General features: G+C 44.8%; 1 protein-coding gene across 1 annotated transcript; it reads left to right on the top strand.

Moving 5' to 3' along the window:
• Window positions 1-18,165: 18,165 nt before the first annotated feature.
• On the top strand, window positions 18,166-27,366 carry NKPD1 (NTPase KAP family P-loop domain containing 1). The gene is made up of 3 exons (XM_026688773.2): window positions 18,166-18,329; window positions 23,265-23,396; window positions 24,239-27,366. The coding sequence occupies exons 1-3, from the start codon at window positions 18,212-18,214 to the stop codon at window positions 25,891-25,893; spliced, it is 1,905 nt and encodes a 634-aa protein (XP_026544558.2). The 5' UTR covers window positions 18,166-18,211; the 3' UTR covers window positions 25,894-27,366.
• Window positions 27,367-27,410: the final 44 nt, after the last annotated feature.

A 27,410-nucleotide genomic window follows, 5' to 3' on the forward strand; every position in this document is an offset into this window, starting at 1 on the left:
AAACCCTCTGGAGCCCAGGGAGGGCAAAAACACACCTCCACCATGGTGCAGGAGGCCAACTAGGCCACGCCTACCATGGCCACACCCACACAGCAACCAGGCAGAGAACTGGTTGCTAAAATTTTTGAAGCCCACCCCTGCGCACCATCCAGGACCCATCGCCTTATTTTTCTCCAGAAGAAATATTATACTGTAAATAAAAAATCTAAGACTCAGGAGAAACCAGACACCCATGGCCTTCCCACATGAAGGGCTGCAAACGGTCTTAGTATAAGACTGGTACAAGCAAGAATAAAACATGGCCATTTTTTACGATTTCATTATGCTTGGAACGCTCTTCCAGAACACCTAAGACCGTGACGGCGAACCTATGGTACATGTGCCACAGGTAGCACGCAGAGCCATTTGTGTGGGCACGCGAGCCCCAGCCAAACTTACCTGCACTGCGCATGCGCGCACCTCCCCGCTGATTTTTGGCCCATTTGAGGCCCTTTTCACCCTCCCGGAGCATCAGGAAGCTGGAAAATGGGCTTACTGGAAATACCGGAAGTGCCAAAACGGCCCCGTTTTCAGCCTCCCACGGCTCCATAAGCTTCCCTTGAGCCTCCGGTAGGTGAAAACAGCCTCCCCCGGGCTCCAGAGGACACCTTGGGAAGCCGAAAAAACAGGCTTTCTGGAAATACCGGAAGTGCTGAAACGGGCCCATTTTTCGACCTCCCAAGGCTGCAGAGGCTTCCTTCGAGCCTCCGGGAGGGTGAAAATGGCCTCAAACGGGCCAAAAATCAGCTTGCACAGTGCAGGTAAGGGGAAAGGGATGTTGCGCAGGCATGCGCAGGGAGGGATGGGGTGCATTGCATTATGGGTGCTGGCACGCGCATGCTTTTTGGCACACCACAACAAAAAGGTTTGCCATTACTGACTTAAGAGATGCTTTCAAAATGCTTTTTTTAAAAAAACCTTATGTTTCCAATACAGATAGTCCTCAATTCACGGCCACCATCGGGTGCAGAATTTCCATTGCTAAATGAGCCATGCCTGATTTTATGATCTTTTTTTTTTTTTGGCATGGTTGTTAAGCCCCAAAGATGCTTTTTTTTTTCCAAAGGACTTTCTTTTTCCTTGAAGGCATGTCGCCTCTTATCCAAGAAGCGTCTTCAGTTCAGACTTTCCTTTAATCAGAACTGAAGAAGCTTCTTGAAGGAGAAGCGAAACCTCTTCAAGGAGAAGCAAAGGAAGTCCGGTTGCCTTTGGAAAACCATGACCTGGATCACTGAGAATCTCCATAGACATGATTGTTAAGTGAAGCAGTGCACTCATTAAGCGAATCCAGCTTCCCCGTTAATTATACTTGCCAGAAATTGTCTGAGAAGGTCACAAATAGGGATCACATGACCCCATGACCAGTGGTGGATTCAAATTTTTTTACTACTGGTTCTGTGAGCATGTCTTGGTGGGCGTGGTTTGGCCTGGTGGGCGTGGCAGGGGAAGGTTACTGCAAAATCTCCATTCCCTCCCCACCTCACTAACCTGCTTTCCAGCTCTGTTCTCCTGTGCAGGGCAACCAAAGAAGACCCAGCCAATCAGCTGGGACTCGGGAGGTAGAGCATAGATGGGGGTGAGGCCAGTCAGAGGTAGTATTGCCCAGTTCTCCGAACTACTCAAAATTTCCACTACTGGTTCTCTAAACTACTCAACATTTCTGCTACCAGTTCTCCTGAACCGGTCAGAAGCTGCTGAATACCACCTCTTCATGGGAAGCTGCAACCATCGTAAATACAATCTGGTTGCCAAAATGTTAGTTTTGATCGCACCAATCACAGGGCTGCTGTGACAGATATAAGTGTGAGGACCAGTTGTAAGTCCGTTTTTTTCAGCGTTGGTGTGACTCAAACGGTCGATAAATGAATGTGTAAGTTGAGGTGTTCCTCTCCAAGCACTGCTGAATTTTCTGCAGGATCTGCTGTCCTTCATGCAACGTTTTGTAATTGCCCAAAATCATCAGCAAGCCAAATTTTGTCTTCTTCTTCTTGCATCATCCTGTCACCAAATTGCTGCAAACACAGGGCAGGATATTGGGTGGTTTGGCAAAAAGCGTGTATTAAAATCACGGGCCTTTCTGCTCATAGTAAGCCTTCGTGCAACTTGGACCAAGTTGGCGTGACTCAATTTTTTTCTGCCTTCCTCTGTGAAGTTGCATCCGGGCCGCACAAACACAGCACAGGGAACTGTGGTGCTTTTCCAACAACCCAAGTGCACCTGTGGTTTGAAAAAAAAAACAAAAAACAGAAAGGCGAAGGTAACCGAGAGATTAGAAGCACCATAATTGTACTTAATAGCGTTCAAAAAATTAAAACATCCGCAAGAATCTAATGACTCTTAAATGTTTCCCCACTTTCTTCATCTACAATACTTCTGCGCAATTATAGTTTTTATGTGTTAGAAGGCTTCTATGGCACAGGGGAGCTTTGGGGTGTCCAGCACTCTTGGGGTGCAAGCTAAGAGTTCCTTTGATTTAATTGCCCCTAAATAAGGCGGTAACATGGCTACATTTCCTTTGGTGCATCCCTAAACCAGATGGGTGGAAAACCTAATTACTCCAATTTGGGCAGATGTAGACTTCCTCCACTATTCAGGGGTGGGATTCAAATTTTTTAACAACCAATTCTGTGGGCATGGCTTAGTTGGTGGGCATGGCTTGGTGGTCATGTGACTGGCTGGGCATGGCCAACTCAACATCACTCACATCGAGGCACGCGTCTTGTCGCCTGGCCTCTCATGGCTGTGGGGATGCTGCAACAGTCGTAAGTGTGAAAAATGGTCATAAGTCACTTGTTTCAGTGCCATTGTAACTTTGAATGGTCACTCCACGCAAGCAAAGTACCAGCAAAGGAGGGGAAAAATCTCCAGAGAAGTTCCTGAGACAGGAAGTCTAATCCTGCCAAGAATGTAATAAGGGTTAACTGAGAGGCAGTTTCTGTAAGCAACACCAGAATGTTTCCTTCCTGCCTTCCTTACAGGATTAGTCCAGTAATTTCTTTTAACAACCGGTTCTCCCAACTGCTTAGAATGTTAACAACCGATTCTAGCGAATAGGTGCAAACCAGTTGAATCCCACCCCTGCCACTATTATACACTCTTCAACAAAAGCCCTAGAACAGTGGTGGCTAACTTTTTTGGGCTCCCGTGCCGAAAATTGCATGTGCGCTTATGCTTGCGTGCTCACATGCCAGCACCCAGAAGGCAATGTGCACAGGGCCCCCCACATCCCCTGTGTATGCACGTGCAATTCCCCCCACTCCATGCATCTCTGTGCATGCGAGACCCCCTGCGTGTCTCTGCGCATGTGCACGCATCTCCCCCGCACTCCCCGCACCCCGTGCATGCGCGCCAGATACCTGACAATCAGCTGTTGGGCAGACGGCACGTGGGCATGTGCAGTGGGTCTCTTCCAGGCGACCTCTCGTGTGCTAGCAGAAGTGGCTATGCGTGCCACTTCCGGAACGTGTGCCATAGGTTCGCCATCATGGCCCTAGAATGTGACTACATGCATACATTTGTACTTTACTAATTTTATTTGATTCTTTTTGTTAGTTCTTATTGTTTTTGTTTTTATTTTTTGTTTTAAATATGATTTTACATTGAGCAAGCCGCCTTGAGTCGCCATGGGCGAATTGGCAGCAATATCAATCAAATAAATAAATAAATAAATACATACATACATACAAATACAGAAGCAAACTTCTAAAATGGCACTCTAGAATGAAACACGGAAAAATGTGCAAACAGCCCTTGACGTACGAGCAGAATTGAGCCCAACATTTCTGTTGCTAAATGAGACATAAACTCAGGGATGGGATTCAAATTTTTTAACAAACAGTTCTGTGGGCGTGTGGCATGGTGGGCGTGGCTTGGTGGGTGTGGTTTGCTTGGTGGTCATGTGACCGGGTGGGCCTGGCTATGTGGTCATGTGATTGGGTGGGTCAAAAGGCAGGAACTCACTGTAGTCGCGCACGTGTACAGCATTTGGAAGAACGCATCAGCTGTGCCGCCCGGACAGCTGACAAGCACTGCACTCCTCTTCTTTCCTGCTTTTTCAACCTCATCTGTGCTGCGCAAAGCAACTGAGGTTGAAAAAACAGGAAATAAAGGACAGTCAAGAGCCCAGGTGGGCGGGTGGGCCAAACAAAGGACCAAAAGGTGGTTGTCCAGATCCCATTAACTGGGGTTCACCCAAGACCGTGTGGCAAAAGCAAGCAGACAGATTGTTTCGTACCATGTGTAGATTATCCCAGTATTTCTGCTGTTGTTCTCGTTAATCATGAAGCAATCTGGAATTAAGGAGAAACTCCCTAACAGGGAGGACAATGAACTTGTGGAACGGCTTGCCACCAGAAGTTGTGGGTTCTCTATCACTGGAGGCTTTAAGAAGAGATCGGACAGTCACTTGTCCGAACTGGTAGAGGGTCTCCTGCTTGATCAGGGGGCTGGACTAGAAGACCTCCGAGGTCCCTTCCAGCTCTATTCTGATTGATTTGTTTTCCATATCCAAGTTCTCTGATTCAGTCCCAGTGTCTGCTCAGTCAATCTGAAAAGTTAAAAAGAAAAACCCAAACTCGAAAGGAACGGATTCAGCTGCAGTTTCAGAATCAGTAAAATCAAACACAGGTATGCATGTGGTCCTTGAATTATGGCCGCAACTGAGCCCAACATTCCTCTTGCTAAGTGAGACAGATGTTAACAATGAATTTTGCCTCATTTTACGACCTTTCTTGCCCCTGCTGTTAAGTGGATCACGGCCATTGTTAAGTTACTAATACGGTTCTTAAGTGAATCTGGCTTCCTCGTTGATTTTGGCTGATCGGAAGGTGACTAAGGCGATCGCATGACTTCAGGACACTGCAGCCAGCCTATGTACATGCCAGTTGCCAAGCGTCTGAATTTTGATCTCATGATCGCTGAGATGCTGCAAAGGTGGTATGGAAAACTGTGACCACTGGCTTTTTTCAGTCCTGTTATAACTTTAAACGGACACTAAACAAAGCGTTGTAAGTCGAGGGCCACCTGTAGTATATAAATACCATCAAATAGATGAAATAAGTGACTTAATTCACGTGGAGAAGAAGGAAAGGTGTGTTTAATTTCCTTTCTCTTAGCCTCCACCGCTGTCCTTGGTCAGGCTTGATTTTCCGCTTCGCGGCTAATAATTATTTTGATTGGCGAAGGTCCCACGTTTTATGATGCTCCCAGGCTTAGTCACGGCATTCCTCTGTCGTTCCCAAAAATCAAAGAAAGGAAGGAGGGGGGGGTTGCAGAGAAGCCATGGGAGGGATCAAAAGAACGAGATAATTGAGGACTTCCACAGATGAGCCTTGAAGTCCACAGGTGAGGAAGGCCCAGGCTGAGCTTTGCTGATGTGCAGCGAGGTTGCATTGATCCAGCCCACATGTCCACGAAGGGAGAAGAGCATGATCCAGTGGAAGCAAACAGAAAGGTAGGCACCCTGGCAGCCTTTGAGCAGTGGTGGAGCAGTCGGTGGTGAAATATTACCGGTTCGGTCCGGTTCCCCCGATCCGGTAGCCAAAAATGCTACTGGTTCAGCCAAATGGGTGGTACGCCTTTCTCTTCTTTATCCTCTCAGTTGATTGGCGTGGCAGAGCCTCAGCTGATGTTTGAAAAGCTGCGCACGCATGTTAGGTGTGCACGTACAAAGTGCGCTGTCACCAAACCAGTAGGGAAACTGGTAGAATCCCACCACTGGCCACAGTGGTTAGAAGAGGGCCGCCAGCATTGCGTTTCAGCCTTCCGGAGACCTACGGACGACTTGGCAGGAGGAGGCGAGGGTGCCCTTCACCCATCTCTTTTGTGGGTCTTCCACAATGCCAGACCCTTCCTCAGCTCCCCACATGCCCAGACCCCTTGGGGATCCCATGTGAAATCAAAACAAGATGGTTGGGGGAAGCTTCCTTGTTTTCAGCTGCAGGTATTTCACCTGTCGCCCTCACACATTTCTGATTTCCCCAGGGGAGGGAACCTGGTTTGGCCATTCAGTCCACGGCAAAAAAAAAAAAAAAAATGGGATTGCTAACTTCGTGGAAAGAGGGAGACCAAGTTATTCCTGGAATTTTGCCTCTTTGTGGCCCCAGCAGTATTTTTTTCGTGGCACTGAGAGCATCCCTTTCATTGCTTTTTCTATTTATGGACTAAGCTATAGGAATTAGCCTTCCAAAAGGAAGTTGGCTAGTCTACAGGGAACAGGATTCTCCACCAGCATGTATGTAAGATGGATGGACTTCAACTCCCAGAATTCCCTAGTCCGCTGGCTTTGAGCTTTAAGATGGGTGGACTTCGACTCCCAGAATTCCCCAGCTACCATGCTACTGAATTTAAGATGGGTGGATTTTAACTCCCAGAATTTCTCAGTCAGCATTTAATGAACTCAAGACAGGTGGACTTCAACTCCCAGAATTCCAAGGTTGACTCAGCCTTCCATCCTTCCGAGGTCAGTAAAATGAGGACCCAGATTGTTGTGGGGGGCAAGAGGCTGACTCTATAAACCGCTTGGAGAGGGCTGAAAAAGCACTGTAGAGCGGTATATAAGTCTAAGGGCTATTGCTATTTTGGGAGAACAATGGTTTATCCCAAATTTCCAAATCTACTCCCAAAGTTTGCAAAAGATCTTAGCAAAGTCAGAAGGGACCTCGGAGGTCATCTACTCCGGCCCCCTGCTCAACATGCTTGAAAATTTAACTTGGGAATTGAAAATTTAACTGGGATTGTCCCCCACCAGTAACTTGCATAGTTTTGTGAAGCTGGACTTCTAAAGGGAAAGGTACAGGTGGCCCTCAACCTTTCAATCTTCATTTAACAACCATTTGAAGTTACAATGGCACTGAATAAAAGGTCCTTTGGTCAGTTCTTGCACTTATGACCATCGTTGTAGCGTGCCCCCTGTCACCGCCGAGCACACCATGGATAGCCATGAAAATCAACTGATGATTTAACGAATCAAGCAGTGATCTCATTCCAGGCACAAATGTCCAGGTTGTAATTATCATAATTTTGGACACCTTGCCGAAAGACCTACTAGCTCTCTTAAGAAGTCCTGAGAAGGAGAAGAGGAGGAAGGAGAAGACGAGGGCCAGCAGAAGTGAGGGGGACGGTCTTGAGTACAACTGTGACAGGTACAACCTTAGCTCATCTAAAGCAGGGGTCTCCAACCTTGGAAACTTTAAGACTTGTGGACTTCAACTCCCAGAACTCCTCAGAATTCTGGGAGTTGAAGTCCACAAGTCTTAAAGCTGCCAAGGTTGGAGACCCCTGACCTAAACGACCAGGTTGCACACAGATGATCCGTGACAAAATCCAACTAGGAGCTTACTAAGTGTTGATTACACTGATTTGATGAGTCAAAACTCTTAACTAGTTCTCTGACATCACTTTAACCCTTTCTTTGAAAGGAAAGACATCAGCCTGGCAAACAAACATTGGGTAGTAGTCCTCTCTATAGTCCTTGACTTATAGCAGTTCACTTAATGACCATTCATAGTTACAACGGCACTGGAAAAAGCAACTTATGATGGCGTTTCATACTTACGACCGTTGCGTCATCCCCGTGGACACGGAATCAAAAGTCAGACACTTCGGAACTGACGCATATTTAGGATGGTTTTGATGTGGTTTTGATTTTGCGACCTTCTGACAAGCAAACCAGATTTACTTAACAACCATGTTACTAATTGAACCAATGCAATGATTCATTTAACAACGGGGGCAAGAAAGGTCGTAAAATGGAGCAAAATTCACCTAACCAAGGTTTCACTTAGCGATAAGAAATGTTGGGCTCAACTGGGTTTGTAAGTCGAGGACTCCCTGCATTGTGTTCCCCCGTAGCCAGGGGTGGTGGGATTCAAAAACCTCAACAACCGGTTCCCTGCCCAGTTGCTGGGTGGGCGTGGCCATGGTGGGTGTGGCCTACCGGAACTTCTGGGAAGGCAGTTTTCCACCTTTCCCACAGTCCGGAGGCTTCCCTCGGGCTTCTAGGAGGGCGAAAATGCCTCCCCCGGGGTCCAGAGGCCCCCCAGAAGCCAGAGTCTGTTTCCATTTTTTGCCCTCCCAGAGCCTCCGCACGAACCCTGTACTTACCTGCATCCAAAACTGGCCACCTGGAGACTCCTGGGAGGGGAGGAGAGGGGTGGGTGGAGCCAGCCGGTCAGTTCAACTCCCGGTTCTGTGAACCAGATGTAAATTTAACAACCGGTTCGCCTGGACCAGTGTGAACGGGCTGAATTCCATCCCTGCCAGTCGCTACCTATGATCGTGAAATTTGGACCTTAAATAAGCAAGACGGGAAGAAATTCAACCCCTTTGAGCTGGTGTGCTGGAGAAGTCTCCTGCGTATTACTTGGAGAGTAAAGATAACCTACAAGGAAGTATTGGAGCGAGCAACACCTGACATATCACGGGAAGGCCACAATCGCAAAACTGCATTTCACTTATTTTGGCTGTGTCCTCCATGCAGGGACATGGAGGAAGCAACGATATTAGGAAGAGTTAGCAGTCAAAGGCCTTTAAAGGACGTGATGGACGGGCGCCATCACAGCTGACACCAACCGGAGAGTAGAAAGACTCAAAGAAATAGTGCAAAATCAGAAGGTGTGACTTGATCTGGCTCCTAGAACCACCAAGAGATCATCAAGACCAGTAGGTGGCAGAAGCCTACCTTAGAAGTAGGGCTGATTGCAAATCCTCCTTCTCCTTGGGTGAAGGCCTCAGGTTGAAGCCCGCTGAAACTCCAAGTCTTCCTTGAACGCGGGCCCATTTTCTCAGCCGTCTTTACCCGAATCCAATGCTGATTCAGAAAAGAATTCCCATGGCTTTCAATGGGATCTAAATTTGGAGTGTGTGACACGTTTGACGAGGGGAAAGCCATGTTTCGGGCCCAGCCCTGCGACATTCCCGAAAAGAAGGTGACATCAGAGTGGCCCGAGAAAGGAGGAGGAAGAGTTCATTGGATGTCGTGTTAAATAGCTAAATAAAGGCCATTAATGCCATCGGGCACTTTTAATGTTGGCTGGGTGAAAAGTGGCAATTCCCGGAGAGGGTTTGGAAGTTGATTCGTGGAATTCTGGTGTCTTTAAGGCAGGGGTCTCCGACCTTGGCAATTTTAAGCCTAGAGGACTTCAATTCCCAGAATTCCCCAGCCAGCAAAGTTTTAAACCCTAGAGGACTTCAATTCCCAGAATTCCCCAGCCGGCAAAGTTTTAAGCCTAGAGGACTTCAATTCCCAGAATTCCCCAGCCGGCAAAGTTTTATTCCCAGCCTAGAGGACTTCAATTCCCAGAATTCCCCAGCCGGCAAAGTTTTAAACCCTAGAGGACTTCAATTCCCAGAATTCCCCAGCCGGCAAAGTTTTAAACCCTAGAGGACTTCAATTCCCAGAATTCCCCAGACGGCAAAGTTTTAAGCCTAGAGGACTTCAATTCCCAGAATTCCCCAGCCGGCAAAGTTTTAAACCCTAGAGGACTTCAATTCCCAGAATTCCCCAGCCAGCATAGCATAGTGCAACATAGCTGGCTGGGGAATTCTGGGAGTTGAAGTCCATCCATCTTCAAGCTGCCAAGACTGAGAAACATTACTTTAGGATCTTGGTGTCAAAGGGCAAAGGCTGAATTTTAAAAGTGCGGGTTAAGACTGATATAGGTAGTCCCTGAGTTACAACAGCTCGTTTAGCGACCAAAGTTACAATGGCACTTGAAAAAAGTGACTGACAACTGTTTTTCACACCTGTGACCACTGCACAATCCCCATGATCATGTGATTGAAATTCAGACCGTTAGCAACTGACTCATATTTATGACCGTTGTACTGTCCCGGGGTTAAGTGAGCCTTTTTAGCGACTTTCTGACAAGCAAAATCAACGGAGCAAGCCAGATTCACTGCCTTCAGAAGTTGTGGGAGGTTCATCCCTGGAGGCTTTCAAGAAGAGACTAGACTGCCGTCTGTCAGAAACGGTGTAGGGTCTCCTGCTTGGGCGAGGTGGGGGGTTAGACTAGATGACCTCCAAGGTCCCTTTCAACTCTGTTCATCTGTAAACAACCGTGTTCCTAATTTAACAATCTCAGTGATTCTTCGCTTAACTGTGGCAAAAAAAAAAAGGTTGTAAAATGGAGCAAAATTTATTTAACAACCTGTCTCGCTTAGCAACAGAAAATTGGAGCTCGGTGATGGTCGTAAGTCAAGGACTAGCCATAGTGCAAGATTGGAAGATCCGGAGAGAGAGCCGATCCCATAGAATCACCCAAAAGTCAGACAGGACTGAATGGATCACGTCATTATCACTGTCAATCCTTGAATGATTAATGAAGGCGTGATCACCTACACAGGTGTTTCTAACCTTTTTTCGATCTTTTTTGGGACAACCTGGAAACTAAATTTAAGGAAAGGGGCCTGAACATTTAAGGAAAGAATTTTTATTTTTTTAAAAAGGACACCCACATTCAAAATAAACCCCAGGGTTTGACTAGTCTAGCCTGTGTGCTTCTCTGCCGGCAAAGGTGGAGGTGTGAATGGCAAAAGCTACTCCTTGATCCCTTTCGCAATCTGGGCCCAAAAAAACAGGTCGAGGGAGATTTAAGGAGCTGCTGCAATCCGCAGCCTGGAAGGGCCAAGCTTCTCTGGAGGTGGAACACCTCACAACGTTCTGCAGACAAAGAAGAGGCGAATCTTGAGGACCGGTGCCTTGCCAAGACATGTAAAATCCCGCCAGCTCAACCAAGCTGACGCTTTGGGTACCAAACAGGATAAAAGAGACAAGAGGAGATCTTTAGAACGAGGGATTCGGCTGTCTTCTCCCAACAACACATGTGATCTGGGGTGAGTCTCTTTCATAGGTGAAGGAGGAGATGGAGAGAATGGGACGGACCTCAGACAGGACAAGGGGCTTGTGCTTCCTTTGGTCTTTTTAGCTGCCAGAAAAAGGAAGTGGGGGAAAACAAGTCATTCCTTAAGTGCCTAGATAATCACCCTGGCAGCCCAAAGCTGTCGGCGCACAAGAATATTATTGGAGAGCATGATTGATGACTCTTGGCTATGGATGTATCCCATTGGAGAATATACATCCAGGGGGTGGGGGAAGACCAGGGTCAAAGGGAAAATGAATGAGTATTTTAGTATCAGCTGCATCCAGCTGACGCCAACATGGCCACTTCTAATAAATCAATTTTCTTTTCTCTGAGAGATGTGGCTGGAGACTTATGATTTGAAGGAGGGTGGATTTGTTGGAGTCCTGACAGCCAGCCGATACTAGAATACAGAAACTAATACTAAAATACAAGCTTAGTCACCCCAAGAGTCCAACCCCACTTCAATATCCTTCCGGGTGGATAATTGGGGGGAGGGGGAGACCCTGTCCTTTTAGCAATCTCTTCCCTAAAAAGACCAAAGGAGTATCCTTTTAGTTGACATTTCCAATGTTCTTAATTACAGACATTAGAAATTGACAGAGTTGGAAGGGACCTTGTAGGTCATCTAGTCCAATTTCTTCCTCCTCACCTGTTTAAAAAAAAAGGAGGTATTAAGACACCACAGGAGGACCCAAGGGCTTTCTCCAACCTGTGGGTGTGCCAGATTTCAATCCCCATCATTCCCAGCCAAAGGGGGCATTTGACCATCCTGGCGCAAGCAGTCTTTAGATCGTTTAGAACCAGGGTAGGCAACCCATGGCTCTGGAGCCGCATGTGGCTCTTTCATCCCTCTGCTGCAGCTCCCTGTCACCGGTTGGCACTACAGTTTTGAGAGGAGCTTCCAGTTAGGGATGGGGGGGGGAGCACAGGGCACCAGGAGAAGACTTTATGGCAAAGGGCGGGTTTCCCAGTCGGCTCCACAATTGATAGGGCTTTTGGTTAGGACAGGTAGAGGGAAAAGGATGCCTCACTAGGAGGAGACTCTATGGTGATAGGAACCGGACTTCCGGTCGGCAGAGGAAAAGGATGCCTCGCTTGGAAGAGACTCTATGGTGATAGGAACCGGACTTCCGGTCGGCAGAGGGAAAAGGATGCCTCGCTTGGAGGAGACTCTATGGTGATAGGAACCGGACTTCCGGTCGGCAGAGGGAAAAGGATGCTGCGCTAGGAGGAGACTCTGTGGTGGAGGAACTGGACGTCCGGTCCCCTCCAGAATTGAACAAGGGGGGGGCTTCCGGTTAGGACCTTTGTGGCTCCCGGTGTTGTTGTTTTTTTCCTGTCCAAATGGCTCTTTGAGTGTTTAAGGCTGCCGGCCTCTAGTTTAAAAATTGTGAATGCTCCAACACTGGAAGTATTTAAGAAGAGACTGGATAACCCTTTGGCTGAAATGCTATATAGGGTTTCCTGCCTAGGCAGGGGGTTGGACTAGAAGCCCTCCAAGGTCCCTTCCCACTCTATTTATTCTATAATTTCTTAGATCTTCTCTTGTATCCCTCTCGGATGTTGATTGATGAGACAGAGGGGGAAAAAATGCTGTATAAATTTTTTTTGCTAACGAATAGTCCTCATCAGGTTGATTCCATGACTTGCCCAAGGCTTACAACAATTTGTTTAAAGACCATTTAAAGTTACAATTGCGCTGAAGGCAGTGTGAACTTTGATGACCGTTATTCACACTTAGCACCATTGCAACATCCTCATGATCGCAATTCAGAGGCTCGGCAACTGACTCGTCTTTACGACGGTTGCAGTGATCCCCTTTTCCGACCTTCTGACAAGCAAACTCAACGAGGAAGCCGGATTAACTTAACGACCGAGTCACTAACGTAATAATGGCAGGGATTCCCATAACAACGGTGGTGGAGGAAGGTCGTAAAATGGGGCAAAATTCATTTAACAACTGTCCTGCTTTGCAACAGATAATGGTGGTCGTAAGTCAAGTCTATCTGTATTAGTGGATGTGAAATGTAAAGTAGAATCTCTCTATAGAAGGAATATTTGTGGGCTGTTTGCTTTGTTCTTGGAAAGCCAGGCTTAATCGTACGTAAAAACCTGAGCTGAAACATCATTGATGATTTAGCCATTATCTAAGAATGGGACTCTCAGGAAAATGAACACGAACTTTCAAACTTTTGAAAAGAAACTATCCACAAGTTTCCCCCCCCCCTGCAAAACAGCTGAGCTTGTATGGACATGAACGATCAGCTTAAGAAATACAACTAATAAAAGGAAAGAAATGGGTGTCGTTCCTTTGCTATTATTATCTTATGTAAGGAATTTTGAAATATTGGAAAGAAGAAGCTGATACAAGGTTGATTCATAGAGTTTGCTAGAAGGTGAAATTCCTAGATATTGCTTTGGAGGCTTATATGTGATCAATAAAGGAGAATATTTGCAGCTCAGGGGTGGAATTGAGTCCTTGGTGTCTCTGAGCTTGGTTGTTTTCTTGCAAAGGTTCCATCACCCAAACTAGGGGACGTTAACCCTAAGTAACAAACTAGGGTTGTAACGTATAGATGTATATTTTTTTCTTGTGAGAGAGGAAAAACATCATGGATGGTGCAAAGCTACGTAGTTGTGGTTTATTCCTTAAACGATGAGTAAGAGATCTGAAGGCTTAGTCAACAGGATTGGGAGCATCAAAGAAGGAAGCCAAAATGAAATTATCGAGATGTATAGCAAGCAGCTACAAAGCAGCATTGTTCTGGCTGAAAGGGAAAAACAAAACAGATGCAAGGCAGAGAATCAAAAAATAGCCAAGGCCTTGAGCCAACTCCCTCCTTGGAAATATTTACATATTTGGGGCTATTTATAATGAGCTTCCTTACTTCTTTTAGATTTAGAACAGGTGAAGAGATAGAACAGGGGTGGCTGTGAAAAGCCAAATTCTCATCTCATCTTCCTAATCTTTGCAAAAATAAAAATAAAATAAAAATTCATCAGGTCTCATTTCCCCAGGCTAAAAGTGGAAGGATGGAGAAGCTTCACCTGTTGAGTGTGTGCCTTGTCCGCATCTACTAGGGAAGTCCTCAGGGTTGATTTAAAATAAATAAATAAATCCAGATGCAGCAGCCATGATGGTGGTGAGATCAAAACTTTGCCCGTGGTTGGCAACATCTGGCAAAGGTTGAAATGCCTTGTGTGATGACCCGGGGTGTGGCACAAAGGCAACACAGTCAGATAATCAGTAGGAGTCCCTTTATTAGCTCCAACTTTGCCCCCAATGTCTTGGTTACCTTCTGGGCCGGAGAAAAACTCTCCCAGGAACAGCCTTTGGGCTGCAGAGAATCAAATCCAAAACGTGGTCAACAAAAACTGTAACTATAAGTCCAATCAAGGCAAGATGAGATAATTAATCCAGTAGGGCAGGAGAAGGAGTTCCAGATGTGAAGGAATGGTAGTTATTCAACACGGTCGGGAGGATGCCAGGAAGGCAGATAACCAAAGCAAACACAAGATAAACTCACGTTTGTTCCCAGCAGACGCATCTCTTTTAAACTCTCTTCCCAGGTGTGGCTAATGAAAGGAATCAGGGCCCTTTCCTCCCCCGTAAGCCATGCAACCCATGTTGCTCTCTTCTCTGTTCCTCCCTGCATGGCCTAGGATGAAGAGGGGGTGGGCCTGGGTCTTCCTCTGAACTCCCTCTCCCTTGTTCTACCTCTGCTCTGCTCTGCCCAGCCTGACTTTGCCCTTCTCCAGTTTCCTCCACAGCCAATGAAGCCACACTCCCACTCCCTGTCAGCTGTTCGGCTTCCTACGACAGGGGCATGACATCTTGTGGGTTCCATCTGAATAACAGAGATCATTAACTTTCACACATACCCATATTGCTATGCTTTTACAGGCAGTCCTCGACTTACAAGAGTTCATTTAGTGACCGTTCATAGTTACAACAGCACTGGAACAATTGACTTAATTTTGACCTTTTTTGACCTTCCTAATATCGTTTACAGGAAGAGGTAATACAGGAAACGCCTTCTTAATCAATACCTGGAAATTTTGATCGTGGTTAGAGATCACATGGTGAGCCTTCTCCACCGCCACCTCTGCAGGCTTAGTCATTGAGCTTGGTTTGAGGTCATCCCTTGAAGATCTTGTTTACCTGACACTTCAAACTGGCAATTATATCTTCACCCATTGACATCACAAGGTGCTGCAGAGGCCTGCTTATAGCCCTCAATTACAACAGACAGAGGCCTGTCTTCCTCTGAGTAGCACATGAGCATACGTAGAGAGCTTCTAGATCAGATGTGATGCTGTTTCAACCGAACCCCAAAGATAGCCATCAACGTAGCATTTCTCAATTTAATCTCCTTAACTAATTGGAAGGAATGTTCTATGGCAGTGTGTCTCAGCCTTGGCCAAGTTAAGCTGGGTGGACTTCAACTCCCAGAATTCTCCAGCCAGCATGCTCCTCCTCCACCCTCACCCCCCAGTGGCACAGCAGATGCATTTGGAGCAAAAGTAAAGCTCAAGAAAGCAACCAAACTGAGCAAAATTCCATCGGAGATCTTGCAAGGTTTTATCCAATGTATTTCTTCAAAGAAAAGGGGAATATTTAATACTGGTGTTCTGCAGACATTCAGCGAAAGACCCTCAACGTTCATGGAATGCCCTGCATTTGCTAAATGGATGACCTACTCACTGGGATTTGTAAAGTAGAGTTCAAGGATTAAAAATCTTAATCCATAATAATCTTAATATAGATCACTGTTTCTTCATCCTTGACCTCATTAAGATGTGTGGACTTGAACTTCCATAATTCCCCAGCCATGTGCTTTAATAAGAGGTGTAGAATTCAGCTCCCAGAATTATCCAGCCAGAGTGCTTTAAGATGTGTGAACTGTGACTCCAATTCCCTGAATTCCCCAGCCAGCGTGCTTTAAGATGTGTGAACTGACTCCAACTTCTAGAATTCTCTAGCCAGCATGCTCTAAGATATGTAGACTTCAACTCCCAGAATTTCCCAGCTACTCCTAAGAGTTGAAGTCCACACATCTTAAAACAGGGGTCCCCAACTGCCGGTCCGCGGACCGGTACCGGCCGCGGAACAAGCCTTACCGGGCCGCTGGTTGAAGGCGCCGCCATCTTTTGGTAAAAGTGCTTCGGTGAGCTTTTCCGGTAGAAAGCTCACCGAAGCACTTTTCATCAAAAAGATGGGGCGCAAGAAGCTCGTGAGCTTTTCCGGGTAGAAAGCCATTTCTACCCGAAAAAGCTCACGAAAGCGCTGGTGCCGCCATTATTTGACGAAAAGTGCTTCCGGTGACATCACCGGAAGCACTTTTTCGCCAAAAAGATGGCGGCGCCCAGTTGACGCCGGTAATGCGGGCGCGGCGCCCAGCTGATGCCGGAACCGGGCCGCAAGCGTCGAAAAGGTTGGGGATCACTGTCTTAAAACAACTATGAAATTGGTCTAACTTTCTGTTGTGGTTCACTGGCAGCCTGTGCAGATGGCAGCAGAATTGGACAGTGGGGAAGAACGGGGACCAGTCTGGGAGTCTGGGGAGGACTCGGACGAGGGTCCTGCGTCCGATGCAGAGATGGGGCCAGGACCATCTGGGAGTGGGGTGCTGCCTCTAGAGCCTCCGGAGTCCGGCAGTAGCTAGGCAGAGGAACTAGGGGAGCCTGTTTCCAGTGTGCATGTGCACAGAGCTGCTAGAAGGCAAGAGCAGTTGAGACAAAAGGGACGACTCGGGAGTAAGGCTTGGAGGTGCCCCTCCCCTAAGGTATAAAGAACAGGCAAAGGTAGAGAAACCTTTGCAGGAAGCAAAGTCATTCGCTCTGTTTGGATTAACCCTTGAAGCTCTGTGTGGACTTTGTACTTCAGTTAGGTTTTTTGTAATTCATTTGGCACTCTAGTTGTTGGCAACAATTCAAAGGAGATAAAGGTGGGTGCTTATCTCGAGGGACTGTTTGGGACTCATTACAGGCTGGGAATGAACAAAATTCCCAACATTGAAATAAAACAAGAGTTGTTTGGATTAAGCATTTGTTTAATTACAATCTCAGGAAGTCAGTCCCAGAACACTTTCAGTCCCCGAAATATGGTGGAACTCTTTCCTGTAGAAATATTCATAGATTCTTCACCTTTTGGCCATTTATTAAAATATGGACAGTGATAGAATAATTACATTTTCACAAAGATTGATTTAAACATCGGTGAATGAATGCCTGGGACTTAAATGAGTGATAATAATGTTTCTGCAGTTATTCTACACCAATGTCCAACCCACTCATAATTTTGCGGAAGAATTTAAGCCACTGAGAAATAATTAGCTCCTTTTGGCATAAACAACCTCGGTAAAAAGGTCATAAAATTGAATACGTCTCACTAATGGAAATTCTGGCCCCAATTTATGTCCTAAAGCAAGGACTGCTGGTATAAGTGAACTTTTTCTGTCCCTGGAAGAGAATGCCACTAAAGAAGAGAAAAGGGGGGAAAATCGGATTTGTTTTTTGATAAAACATCCTCAGAATTAACCCCATTTCCCACAGGTCAATATCCAGGCCACACAACCTCCCATCTAAAGTCAGCCTCTTTCTCAATACAATGGCTGAAATATTTTGTCATCCCAATTAGCATCCTTGATATGCCAAGCCTGGTTTAAAAGGAGTTTCTGATTAGCCACACTTTCGGGTTTTTATTTTTGTTGGTCTTTTTTTTCCAACTTAAAGAGAGCTTGAAGCCAGCTGTGAAGGTCAGTGGCATCTGGACCATCAAAAACCAAAATTGTACCTCTCCTTGTTTTCTTTCTTTCTTTCTTTCTTTCTTTCTTTCTTTCTTTCTTTCTTTCTTTCTTTCTTTCTTTCTTTCTTTCTTTCTTTCTTTCTTTCTTTCCTTTCTTTCTTTTCTTTCTTTCTCTCTCTTTCTTTCTTTCTTTCTTTCTCTCTCTTTCTCTCTCTTTCCTTTCTTTCTTTCTCTCTTTCTTTCTTTCCCTTCTTTCTTTGGTTCTTTCTCTCTCTTTCTCTCTTTCTCTTTCTTTCTTTTTCTCTCTCTCTTTTTTCACTCAACGGATCCAGTTTTTCCAACCTGAAGCCTGGAAACATGAAAAAGTCAGAGAGAAAAACCCTGCTGCTGCAAATGCATATATCCCCGATGTGGCTCGATACACATACTTTGCTCATCCATTCTCATTGGAAACATACTTGTCTCAGGTAACCTGGCTGAATCACCTGTCCACTTTATCTCCTTCTCGCAGGCTCCAATCTGCCTGCAAAGTCCGGTTCATGGTCCACCAACTCCAGAACTGATGAGTTACTATGACGAGGAAGTCGCCAGACTGCAACATGCGGAGGAGGGCCACGAAACGGGATGCCCGTGTTCGATCCGGGAGACTCATTTTAGCCACACCGAGTATCACGATAATGGTAGGCCCAGCATCTTATTCACACCAACTGGATTGAGGCAAATGGAAGCAGAGGTGGAATTCAGCCGGTTCTGACCAGTTCTGTAGAACCGGTAGCAGAAATTTTGAGTAGTTTGGAGAACTGGCCAATACCACCTCTGACTGACCCTGCCAACCCCATCTATGCTCCGCCTCCTGAGTCCCAGCTGATTGGCTGGGTCTTCTTTGGTTGCCCTGCACAGGAGAACGGAGCTGGAAAGCAGGTTAGTGGGGTGGGGAGGGAATGGGGATTTGACGGTATCTTTCCCTTGCTACGCCCACCAAGCCACGCCCACAGAACCGGTAGTAAAAAAATTTGAATCCCACCACTGAATTTACATAATAATGAGATTAGTTTGTATAACAATGTGTATAATAATGATGATGCAGTACTGTTAAAATTAAGATTAACATGTTTTAAAGCTGGAAAATAACAATAATTATTATTGGCAGGAGGAAAAGGTTTTAGGAAATTGTTGAGCAAGTCAAATTGGTTATAATCTAGAGCAGGGGTGTCCAACCTTGGCAACTTTAAGACTTGTGGACTTCAACTCCCAGAATTCCTCAGCCAGCTTTGCTGGCTGAGGAATTCTGGGAGTTAAAGTCCACCAGTCTTAAAGTTGCCAAGGTTGGACACCCCTGATCTAGAGTTTAGATCATGGATGTCTGAACTTTTGGCTTGTCTGGGCTGCACTGGGCCAAGAGGAATTGGGCCTCATACAAAAGATCAAATATAGGCAATGTATTCAAATAACAAACTTTCTTTATTTTTAAATATTTTTTTATTATCATGAGTGCCCACATTCCTTGGTGTCCAGGGCCAGAGGCTGCACTTGCCTAGTTTAGATATTGCAATATCCTAAAGTGATCCAAAAATCTGCAAAGCGTTATTTAACAGTTAGAGAGACAATAACACAGGGCTGATTATTCGGCCCCCAAGTTCATTCATTCTGGAAGAATTAATGTCAGGGAACACAACCTAGCAATTTAAGTGTCGCTAAACTGGTTGCTTGCAGAGCCAGCAAAAGAAGATATAATGAAGAACGGAAGAGAGAAAACATTTAAGATATTATGCTAATAAAGAAAATAACTACTGTGCATGTAATCCAGTTTTAAAAGCATATGTTAATTATCTCCCCACAAACAGGAACTATTGCAAATGTTAGAACTGTTACTAAACTTTGCTTAAGGTTAAAAGCACTCTGAAGTTTAGGGAGCGGTTCTAACATTTGCAACAAACAAACATAAGTTCGTTTCAAAGCACTCATCAGGCACTCCTTGACTTTCAATCATCTGTTTAGCAAGTGTTCAGAGCTGAAAAAAAACTGACTTACAACTGGTCCTCACACTTATGACTGTTGCAGCATGCCTCAAATTGTTATACAAACCAAACCAATATATATATGTTTATATATCTTTATATACATTTATATATTTTTATCTGTAACTTTCTTATTTCCTTTTATCTTTGTTTCTTTTACTCAACCAACTATACCAATTATCCCAAATTTCATAATACTCTGACTCCTGTTTCTCTTTTAGTTTTAAGGTCAATTTATCCATTTCAGCACAATCTAGAATTTTTCAAATTATTAATTCCTCTGAAGGTATATTATTTGTTTCCAACATTGTGTGTATACTATCCTTGATTCTGTCAAAATATGTAGTAGAATATATCTAATTTTCTTCTGGACTCAGGTTTTTTTTTTTTTAAAGATCATGGGCATTTAATTTTCTGGGGAGGAAAATAAAACCCCTATTCTGGGAGAAGATTTTTTAAAAGCAGAGATAATGGTGTGGCTTGCATGATTTGGCTCTTTAGAATTGAATAGAAATAGAATAAATAACTTTATTGTCCCTTTGAATGGACCCTAATCGGTGTAGATTAAAATGAATTTCTGTTGCATACAGCCTTCAAAGAGTCACCATCTCCAATATACACTACATCAACATGATAAAATAAAATGAAGTATATACCCATATATATTAATGTAAATCTATTACATTTTTAAAAAAAAAACATTTATTTTCAGTAAGAAAGGAATTTCAAGTCACAAGCTTCTTAGATTTCAAGTCATCCCAATCGTGGTTCCATAGTTCAGAATCTAATGAAATGAAAACGCTGGCACAAGAGAGGAAATGTATAGGTTTTGTTTAATGAGCACCACAAAAACGATTGTAAAATCAGGTCGATCATGCGATGGACTTTATGACTGTCATCACTAACAAGCTCTTTTACAGTTGTAAATTGTGGTATTTATTTTGGTACAGAATCAAATCCTCTCTAATCCTGTGAGCTCACAAGTTTATTTGCAAAAGAATCGTGAATGTCTTCCTGAATTAACCTTGAGTCAATCTCACCTTAATCAGACAGATTTTTAAAGTGGGTGAAAGAAAAAAAAATATTCGCCGAGTCAACTCTTTAATAATTTAGGGACTTTCCTTTCCTTTTACGTTTCCATTACTGATGATTTCAAAATCTAAACAACATTTAAAGTTGCCCTACCATCGCCATTATAATCCCTAAATAAGTTTATAAATTGGACAGGGTGAATTTATCTGCACTTGAGATAAAATTTTCAGGTTGCGGGTTGAGTGTGGGAGTTTCTGAGACGCACCCATCTCTACACAAATATTCCTTGCAGGTGGAAAACTAGCTGCTAAGGAAGTGGCTTTCCTCACAAAGCCACATTTCTGCATGCAAGGAACGGAAACTTGGAAAGGTTCAAATTATGTATAAGATGTTTTACAGATGGTATTTTGCACCAGTGAGGTTGGCAAAGATGTTCAAAGACAAATCAGCGAAGTGTTGGAAATGCCACCAAACACCCGACGCATACTATCATATATGGTGGACATGTGTTGAAGCTAAAAAATGTTGGACAAAAAATATGTTTGTGGTTAGAAAAGATGATACCACAGCGTATTGATTTAAAACCAGAAATATTCCTGTTGGGGATCTTACCTGAAACTTACAGCAAAGAGAATGCATATCTGATTATTCATGTATTCACTGCAGCGAGAATTGTATTTGCTCAAAATTGGAAAGGGGAACATATACCTGCTGAAGAAAATGTGATTAGGAAAATACTAGAATGTGCAGAAATGAATAGATTAACACTTGCAATTAAAGAAAGAGAACAAATTGAATATTACAAGGTATGGGAATTATTTTACCAATGGTTAGAGAAAAAATATGAAAGCTAAATATTGGTAATGGATTAGTCAAGAATCTTGAAGTATAGTAGATACCTTAATAGAAGTAAATAAACTAAGAAGAAGGGTAGAGGGATAGACACGTTAAGTATATTAAGATAAGATTAGAAAATAATACTAGTGTAATGAATATGACTGTAAATAACAACTGTATTGCACAAGATTGTATTCAGACAACACGTCATCAAATGGAAGAAGAAATGTTTGTAATAAAAATAAAAATAAAAATAAATTAATTTTAAAAAAGGGGAAAGGATCAAATTTGGGGAGTCCACATGATGAGGGGGACACCCGTTCAAAAAACATTGCTCTCCCCATGTGAGAATGTCACTTAGGCCAGAGGTCTCCAACCTTGGCAACTTTAAGCCTAGCAGACTTCAACTCCCAGAAATTGCCAAGGTTGAAGACCCCTGACCTAGGCTATAAATCCAAATTATTTCACATTCTGAAGAAATTCAGAATACAAGCAGGAGCTAACAAAAAAAAAAAAAAATTATAGAGCAGAGTCACTATCCAATTCATCTACTGCTGTTTATGAGTACATAACGAATGGGCCGAGGTTTGCTCATCCCAGCCACCATTTTGACTTTTTTTTAACCTTTTTTGAACCTGTCATGATAAAACAGAGCAAGACTGGGCCCCTTTCGACCTCAAAACCATGTTTTCTCCAGCCTAGAAACCCCCTACAACAGGAGTCTCCAAACTTGGCAACTTTAAGATTTGTGGACTTCAACTCTCAGAATTCCCCAGACAGCATGGCTGAGGAATTCTGGGAGTTGAAGGCTACGAGTCTTCAAGCTTTTCTGGCTGAAGAATTCTGGGAGTTGAAGGCCACAAATCCTAAAGTTGCCAAGTTTGGAGACTCCTGCCCTACAAGGACACTTTTAAAATTTCCTTTTCTGTACAGAAAATGCACCAGAAATAAACGCAGCATTTTAAAGCCTGAAATAGGATGGTAAATAAACACTCAGCTCTTTCCACAAAGGAAAATAAAAAACACCTGAGGGGAAAAAACACTGAGGAAATCTCAGCTCTGTGGCATTTACAATAGGATGAGTTACACAAGCTAATTATCCTAATTACTCTCAAATGATTTTTTCCCCCCTGGCAGTTCTTTGGGGAACAAAAGGCCTGTCAGGGATGGTTTTTCCATAGTGATGCTTTAGGGCTAATAGCATTTCTCAGTCTTGGCAACTTGTGGACTTCAACTCCCAGAATTCCCCAGCCACCCATGCTGGGTATGGAAGGCCATCCATCTTAAAGAATTCTGGCTGGGGAATTCTGGGAGTTGAAGTCCACCCTTCATCAATTTGGTCAGGTTGAGAAACATTGCTTGAGGCAAGGAGAGGTTACAGACAAGGGACCCAAATTCCTGTGGCTAAGCAAGTTAAGGCATATGCGACCAATTTTACAAGGGGGTGAGTTTTTTGGCCATGTTGTTAAGTGAATCATGAGTTTGTTAAGTGAATCTTGACTTTGTCAGAAGCCGACTCTCAAGATCACATGACATGGGATGCTTCAACCTTCATAAAGACACGGCTTTTGACAAGTGCCTGAATTTTGATCACATGACCACAGGGATGTTATAGTGGTCATAAGTGCAAGAACCAGTCGTAAGTCATGTATCTCAGTGCTGTGCTGAGTGACTCTGATATCTGGTTATTTTCCATTCCTTTTTCCCCCCCTCTTTTCCACTCCTCAGATCTGATGACCGAGGATGACATTTATTGCTGCTCTTTATCAAAGACGTTGTGCCATACCTCCACTCCGGTCACCGTGGGTTTCTATTCGCCCAGTGGAACACGTGTTCACTCCCTACTGGACCAAATTGCAGGTCAGCCCCACACCGAGAGACTCAATGGGGAATCCATCTATGCAGAGCCCTTAGTAGAATCTCCTCCTTCTATCCATGGGTCTCTGGGGAGAGAGGAAGGGACCTTTCAGGAATCATCGTGCCAGCACAAAAAGTTGTATCATTGGCATCACTAAGTAACAACATCAGTGCTAGAAAGGAGGGGAGTTTATGGAGGAGGAGGAGGAGGAGGAGGAGGAGGAGGAGGAGGAGATAGTGAAAAAGGAGAAGGAGACAGAGGAGGAGAAGGAGGAGAAGGGAGGAGGAGAAAGGAGGAGAAGGAGATGGTGAAAAAGGAGAAGGAGACAGAGGAGAAGAAGGAGAAGGGAGGAGGAGAAAGGAGAAGGAGATGGGGAAGGAGATGGTGAAAAAGGAGAAGGAGACAGAGGAGAAGAAAGAGAAGGGAGGAGGATGAGGAGGAGAAAGTAGGAGGAGAAAGGAGATGGGGAAGGAGATGGGGAAAAAGGAGAAGGAGACAGAGGAGGAGAAGGAGGACAAGGGAGGAGGAGAAAGGAGGAGAAGGAGATGGAAGAGAAGGAGATGGCAAAAAAGGAGGAGACAGAGGAGGAGGAGGGCTGTGGAGTCTTTGCTGATCTCTGATCTTAGTGGTTTTCCTGCAGATGTTCCATGACCCAACTAGATACATCATCTGATGATGTTATTTAATTGGGTTATGAAACATTTGCAAGAAAACCACCAAGCTCAGAGAGCACCAAGGACCCCCACATTTCAACCCTGAGCTACCAATATTCCCTTCTATAGAGAGAAGGTCTTTGAGAACTTGGCAGAGCTTCAGTTGACCATTTCTGAATGAACTATTGCAGGATGCATGCTCAGAGAATCCATCCGAAGGGAAGAAGCCGAATTCAACAGGACTCACCAGAGGCCCCGCATCCCCGAAGGAATAAACTACCTGACCCTCCTCTGGTACATCGTCTTCTACCAACCGGTCATCACCGAGGTGCACCTCCGAAGGAAAACCATTGAGTTCCTCTTCATAAGATTCAGCGCCTGGGAATACGCAGGCAGCGACAAATTATGGGCTGGGTTGGTCACCACCCTGTGTGACCATATTCGCCACCAGTTCGGTCCCCTTCCCCTGAGTTTCTACCACGTGGTGGGCAGCCGTCCGCAATTCGCCTCAGGATTCACCCAGGAAGAGTGGAGGCTGAAAAAGAAAACGTGTTGCACCGCAGGAGGCCTTATTGTGATTTTGCTAGCTGGCGCAGGCCTGGCTACTACTGCCCTCCTCGTGCCAGGGATAAGGGATGGCACCGTCTTGAAGTACCTTGGTAGCACCTTTGCTGCCATTTCGGGCTCAGGACTGGTCATCGCCATCACTCCTGTGATTAAGCACTTGCTCATCAGCCAGAAGAAGAAAATCGAGAGCATGACCAGTGATGAGAAGTTCACCAGCCACCTGGGTTTCATGAGTGCAGTCAAGAGCGAGATTGAGGTCCTCACCAGCTTCATCTACTACATGGAGATCTTCGAGCGTCGGCGCTTGAGGATTGTCTTTGAGATCACATGTTTGGATACGTGCTACCCAGAACGGGTGGTTGGGGTGTTGAACGCCATCAACACGCTCCTCTCCGATAGGAATGCCCCCTTCATCTTCATCCTGGTGGTTGATCCCTCCGTCATCGTTTCTTGCTTGGAGCAGGCTAGCACCATGAAGGGAATGGCGGACAACGGCTACCTGTACCTCAACCGCACTGTGACGCTTCCCTTCTCCATCCCGGAAATCGGCATCAAGTCCAAGATGCGTTGTTTACACGAGGCCTTCCAGACTCGGGAAGACCTGATGTACGGTATCATCACAAGGAACATGGAGTTGGGAGTGACCATGTCCAAAGGGAACGGTAGAGCACTAATGAACATGGAAGCAGTGGTTCAAGAAGACCAACACGAGATCGATGCTATGGCTGTCCAATACATCCATGAAGCTTTTCACTACTTGCACAGTGAACAAGATTGTCTCTACCATTATGTCCCAGATAGCATTATCCAGATGAGGAGAATTGTCAATACCATACCCATTACGATCAGGTTGATGACACAGCAGCACCTGTTGAGGCACAACCTTTGTCCCCGGGAAGTGGCCAGTTGGGTAGTGTTGGCCAACCAGTGGCCGTGTCGCTTGAGTTGGATTCTCCAACGCATGGAAGACAAGCTGCAGTGCCAACCACCCAACGATTATGAGAAGACGTTGATGTGGGATGTCTTTGTAGAAACGTGTCCTGAGCTTTACTCCAAGCATAAGGAACTCCAGAACATCATGGCATTGGATGGCGACCCTGAACTGTTTGAGAGATTCTTGTCCAAGGATTTTCCCTTCACCGTACAAGAAGGGAAGAAATTGTTGAAGTATACTGTGAACTTAGACCATTCCATAAGATATAAAATGGGAGAGCTGCAGGCTCTGGCGACTCTGGAGAACTACAGAAAAGGTGGAACAAATTCAGAGAAGAAACCTTAGACAACATGGATGCTGGGGTGAAAGCAGTTTAGCTGGGAAGATGAAAGCAAGAAAGACAGAAAGCTGTAGAGACCAAGAGTGGCAAATGTGGACTCCACCTCCTGTGGACTTCAACTTCCAGAATTCTTGAGCCACCTGGCCCAGGAATTCTGGGAATTGAAGTCCATAGGTTGTAAATGGATTTTTCAATCATCCAGATTGAAGGTGTCTTTTCCAAAAAGGCAACTGGACTTTCTTGGGGTTTTTTTTTTTCTTTGAAAGGTTTTGCTTCTCATGCAAGAAGCTTCTTCAGTTCTACCTTAAGAACTGAAGGAGCTCCTTGGATGAGAAATGAAAAGTTTTCAAAGGAAAGAAAAACCCACAAAAATCCAGTTGCCTTTTGGAAAAGCACCTTCAGGGTATAAAAGGGACCATTGTTGCCCACCCCTGGTATAGACAGTCCTTGACTTACAACCATGTGTTTAAACACCATTTGAAGTTACAACAGCACCGAAAATTTACAACCCTATCAGAGGTGGGATTCAGCCGGTTCTGACCAGTTCTGGAGAACAAGTAGCAGAAATTTTGAGTAGTTCGAAGAACCAGCAAATCCCACCTCTGACTGGCCCCACCCCCATCTATTCTCTGCTGATTGGCTGGTTCTTCTTTGGTTGCCCTGCAGAGGAGAACGGAGCTGGAAAGCAGGTTAGTGGGGTGGGGAGGGAATGGGGATTTTGCAGTATCCTTCCCTTGCCACGCCCATGAAGCCACACCCACAGAACCGGTAGTAAAAAAAAATTGAATCCTACCCCTGAATCTTGTCCTTGCATTTATGATTGTGGCATGTGATCAAAATTCAGCCGGTTGGCAATTGGCACGTATTTATCTGCATCATTCTGGTGTCACCTGGTGGCTGTTGGCAACCTTTGCAGCTTTTGACAAGTCAATGGATAAAGCTGGATCCCCTTAATCTCCACATGATTCACTTAATTAGTTCACTTAAGTGATTTGTTTCATAATTCGTGGCAGAAAAAAAAATTAGAAAACGGAGCGTGACTCACCTAAAAAGCTGCCCGTGCTTAATAATAATGGAAATTCTAGTCCCGACTGTGGACTGTAGTAAGTCAAGGATTAGCTGTACATGCTGCTCTCAGATTAAGTATTATATTTATGACCCGACAGGATCTCCAAGGGTTTTTAAAAAAATGTATTTTGATTATATTTTTGATATTTTACAAGCCAAAAAAAAGTACGCATCGCGAGATTGCAATACGACAAAAGCTGCTGAACAAAAATAAATAAATAAATACTATTTCACAATTGATCGAGTTTTGTGGATCAGGACTGGGGAAGGACTCAACTCAAACCTACCTCACAAGGTTGTTGTTGTGGGGTGTGTGAAATGGGGAGCCAGCCAGCTCCCTCCTTCACCTGAGCATTGGGAGAACTCAGGCTTATCCATCAGCTACATAATAAACAATGATTTACATCGGCTGCAGAAGTTGTGTTTTCTTGGAGAATTCTCGGTTTTTAAATTG

Source organism: Notechis scutatus, chromosome 8 (assembly GCF_049901735.1).
Source record: "Notechis scutatus isolate UNSWTSFEM ecotype Mainland chromosome 8, rNotScu1.2, whole genome shotgun sequence".
NCBI lineage: Eukaryota > Metazoa > Chordata > Lepidosauria > Squamata > Elapidae > Notechis > Notechis scutatus.